The sequence below is a fragment of the Eurypyga helias genome, unplaced genomic scaffold, assembly GCF_000690775.1.
Source record: "Eurypyga helias isolate BGI_N326 unplaced genomic scaffold, ASM69077v1 scaffold32244, whole genome shotgun sequence".
NCBI lineage: Eukaryota > Metazoa > Chordata > Aves > Eurypygiformes > Eurypygidae > Eurypyga > Eurypyga helias.
Genome location: NW_010248675.1, coordinates 1 through 1,667, shown reverse-complemented (window position 1 = coordinate 1,667; position 1,667 = coordinate 1). Strand labels below are relative to the sequence as shown.

General features: G+C 51.2%; 1 protein-coding gene across 1 annotated transcript in view; it reads left to right on the top strand.

Moving 5' to 3' along the window:
* The window catches only part of ZCCHC14 (zinc finger, CCHC domain containing 14), a 49,758-nt gene extending 49,542 nt beyond the window's left edge, over positions 1 to 216 (top strand). Inside the window, exon 13 of the mRNA XM_010151146.1 lies at positions 60 to 216. Coding sequence (XP_010149448.1) covers positions 60 to 115 — 56 coding nt within the window. The 3' untranslated portion in view covers positions 116 to 216. The remainder of the gene's footprint in view (positions 1 to 59) is intronic.
* The last annotated feature ends 1,451 nt before the right edge of the window (positions 217 to 1,667 follow it).

Sequence of the window (1,667 nt, the reverse complement as noted above, 5' to 3'; positions counted from 1 at the left end):
CTGGGAGGTGGCAGGTGCGAGGAGGTCGATGTCGGTTAATTCTGTTTTCTCTCCCCCAGGTACGTTCAGGCTGAAATACGCTCCTCCCTCGGAAAGTCTTGACTCCACAGACTGATGTTTTATCATCTGGCAAGAAAATACTGTAAGCCATGGAGATATAAGGAGATTGAAACACAAAACTGAGACGTCCAGTTGCTGTTAAGCTTAATGTATTTTTTAATCCAAAGGTGCTTTACTTTATTAGACTAGGTAGAAAATCTAGCTTAGGGGTGCATCAAACCCATTTTTGATTGCCAAATGCCAGCTCGGATCTTGCTGGATCTCCTGCCGGCGTGTCACGGGAGGGCTGGTGGAGCCGGCCAGCGGCCTTTTCTGTTGCACGTACAACATCCAACGTACCTTTTGGTTTGGTTTTTTGGTTTTGCTGGAGAATGTTGCCGTTTGTGGACTTCCTGAGGTGAAACGTCCCACTCCAGGGCAGCTACATTCTGAAGTGGAAGCTGGAGGCGTAAGGTCGGAGCGGCCGTTTGCCAGGACTTTGGCACCCCTGGGCTAGGTAAAACGTCTACTTTTTTTCAAAAGTGATCAGGCACTAATCTCTGGGATTTTTAAGGATTGCACTACAGAAGAATGTAAAACTCTTCGAGCTTTCTGCACTTTCAGCAGACAGTGTCACTCTGAGACCAGTGCAAGAGGCAAAGAAGTTCCAACTCTTAAAAATTGGCACCAGCAGGCTACGTGACTTTACACAACCACGGTCTCGAGTCAGTCTCTCCTTCCCCTTCCGAACGAACACACGCGGCACTTGCGGTTCCTTCTGGAAACAGACTCCTGCTTCACTGTCTCGCCGACGACTAGATAGCGCTGGCTTCCCGGCGCTGGAATAACCTGAAGTTTCCAAGGGTCCAAGTCCCAGAGACTCCAGAGTCACGAAGGCGTCAAGGATCTTTTCCTGTGACACACCACCCAACCTTGGCGTCCTGTTACTGTATATAGGTCTCTTTCACAGAAACCTTATTATTCTGCTTTTGTACATGAATTTTAAAACATCCTAAAACCCCCCCCCCGAACTCTGGCGGCAGAGTTTGTAAGCTTTTGCTTTCCTTTATATGAAACCCCCCACCCCTTTGACTCCTACCCCAAGGCTTTTGCCACAGGAGTGGTGGAAGTCAAACGTGTAAAAGGTAGTAAACTTCATTATTATCGAGACTTTGAAGGGTTTATTGTCAGCCTCCTTCGTTGCAGTAGGTCGTAGATGAGTAGCTTTGGTGTTAACCGCTTAGCGTACGTAACCCGTGGGTGACAAAGCGCAATTAGGACTTGAGAGGAAGCCGAGCCTTCAGCTGCTAATTGGAACGAGTTGGGTCCTGTCGGGTTGAAAGAAGATCCTCATCCTCGTGGCTCACCCGCGGAATCCCATGGCATTAAACGGGCGAGGCCCTCAGAACCTCGGACAGAGAGATACGTGCGTCACTGGGAGACACCCTTGAAGTCCGCAGCCCTGTTTACACCTGGAGGTGCTGCGGTGGCCGCCGCGGCGGGGCGAGCAGCGGTTGTGGGTGCAGCTGGCAGAGAGGGACGTTGGACCCGCAGAGGTTCCGCAGTGGGACAAAGCTGCCCCGAGGCAGCGGAACGGCAGCGTCGGGGGGTGACTCGGCAAGACGAGA